This window comes from Centrocercus urophasianus, unplaced genomic scaffold, assembly GCF_019232065.1.
Source record: "Centrocercus urophasianus isolate 14NV4802_14NV808 unplaced genomic scaffold, USGS_Curo_1.0 seq_9, whole genome shotgun sequence".
Lineage (NCBI taxonomy): Eukaryota > Metazoa > Chordata > Aves > Galliformes > Phasianidae > Centrocercus > Centrocercus urophasianus.
In genome coordinates, this window is record NW_024885532.1 from 33,228,824 (window position 1) to 33,230,944 (window position 2,121).

General features: G+C 41.0%; 1 protein-coding gene across 1 annotated transcript; it reads right to left on the minus strand.

Moving 5' to 3' along the window:
- Window positions 1-352: 352 nt before the first annotated feature.
- On the minus strand, window positions 353-1,643 carry IL17D (interleukin 17D). The gene has a single exon (XM_042838938.1). It carries the CDS (start codon window positions 1,438-1,440, stop codon window positions 1,096-1,098), a length of 345 nt encoding a protein of 114 aa, XP_042694872.1. The 5' UTR covers window positions 1,441-1,643; the 3' UTR covers window positions 353-1,095.
- Between the last annotated feature and the right edge of the window lie 478 nt (window positions 1,644-2,121).

The following is a 2,121-nucleotide window of genomic DNA, read 5'->3' on the forward strand; positions in this document are numbered from 1 at the left end:
CTTACCGTCATTCTCTAGACTAAGTCAATCTCTGGTCCCTCATTGTGGAACTGCAAGTTTTTGCTTATTGATAGTCTGTAGCTGGGTCTTGCCCCCAGGTTCCTGTAAGCTGCAAGATGAAAGGCTGAATGCTTTTCTGCATGGCAGTGTTTTCACAGGCGATTGTCTGCTGCTTGTAACATGGGAAAACCAAGCAGAACTAATTGTGTAAATTAGTTGTATTTAGCCAGTTTGGCTTGGCTGTGATTCATCTCAATGACAAGAAAAACATTTTTGGCCTTTCAACTTCACTGAACAGTATTACCTCAAGAAACTGTTAAGAAGTTAACAGCGAATGAAATCCAACACAGAATTCTAGGGATCCAAATTCTATTTATTCTAATGGATATTTTCCGTTCAATTAGCTGTAGTCCTCAATGGGGAAGTCCACTGCACCTTCATCACGTTCTAGCATGTTTTTTTTTTTCTAACCCTTTTGTACCCTTAGCAGTTTGGTGAGTTTAAAAATAGCTAACTCACAGAAAGTTGTTTCATGAATGACTCCAGCCCAGTGAAGGTCCCCATGCTGTGCTGTATAAACAGACAAAAGACATAACAGCAAAAAATGCTGCTTTGGGTTGACTTGACATAAGGGAAGGCTCTCCCACCCTGAGAAACTGTATTTTTAACTGATGTTTTGGCTCCGGACAAAAGCTATGTGATCTTTATATAGAAGTATTTAAAAGTAGAGTATAAGTGATTCCTGAATAATATCTACAACCAGCAGTCTGCTATAGCAATAGCTAGCATTTCTGACTATTGCATCATCTTCTAAAATTTACTGTGAATAAGTATGGATAAAATGTTCCATGCTAAGGAAAGGAAAAAAGCTATACTGGAATTTGCGAGAAATACTCACTTGAGCTACAGTTCTTAATATGAATTGTCATCGCTAACGATCTGAGCAACTGAACAGAATTTTCCATCCTATAACTGAAATAACTGTAAGCAGAGAAGCAGCACAATCTGATGCGTTTCTCTGCTGCGCGCAGTTTGCTGAGGTGGTGAAATAGTGACGTGAAGCCAATAATGCACAGACGACTCCTCCTATATTCTTCATTCCGACGACGGCTTGTTCTGGTTTACCAGCAACTTCATTTCTTGCTTGTCTATGCTGGAATTTACGCTTTCGGCCTCCTTTTCTTGCTCAGGCACACACGTGCAGCCCACTGGGATGGTGACGTAGTCTTCCGTGTACACATAGCGGCCCCCAGCGCAGGAGGAGGTGCGGCGGAGGATGACGGTGGGCATGTACACGGGGGTGCTGCGGAAGTGAAAATTCTCCTCGCCAAAGATCCCCATCAGGCAGCCCTTGCACAGGCAGTATGCTTCGGGAATGTATTTAGGGTATCTTGTGGGGTCATATGAAATTCTACAGGGAAGCAGATAATAAAGATTCATTAGCGTCTCTCTGCATATTCATCTGGAAAACATTATGATAAAGTTATTTGACCGTAAACATTCATATAATGTTTTGGGGGATTTGCTGCCAGGATAAACAGCAGTAGTTGTTGCTGTCTGGCTTCTTCGTTGAAAAACTGAAAGAAAGAGCACAAACGACTCATTGAACTGATCAAGTCCTCCAGAGCCTGCTGACGTGTGAAGTGACTGCCTTCCCAAAATGCAATTCAGGGGTTTCAACAGAGTCAGTCTTGCACTTTGGACTGAGTGAGAAACTAGAGTATTAGAGAAGACTTGGACACTTCCAAACTTATTATCTGCCTTGAGTTCTCAAAAATGCACTACAGATACTGTTAACATTCTTACTGTTGACATGATTATTTAGAATTATATAATTTAAATGGAATTACTTTGTACAGTTCTTTCTGCAATAGTTTTTGCTCCCTAGTATGCCTAAGGTGTTCAGGGTTGTAAATGTTCCTTCCTCTTAAAAGTAGAACTGAGCATTTCTTTGCCTTATTCACCTCTGTAGTTTCTGCCTCTTCCTCTAACCACATAGAATCATAGAATCACCAAGGTTGAAAAGACATCTAAGATCATCCAGTTCAACCATCCACCTATCACCAAATTTCCCACTAAACCACATGCCTCAGTACAACATCTAAACATTTCTTGAACACC

Coding starts and splice junctions, on each gene's coding strand:
- IL17D (XM_042838938.1), bottom strand. CDS start 1,440: ATGAATCTTTATTATCTGCTTCCCTGTAGAATTTCATATGACCCCACA.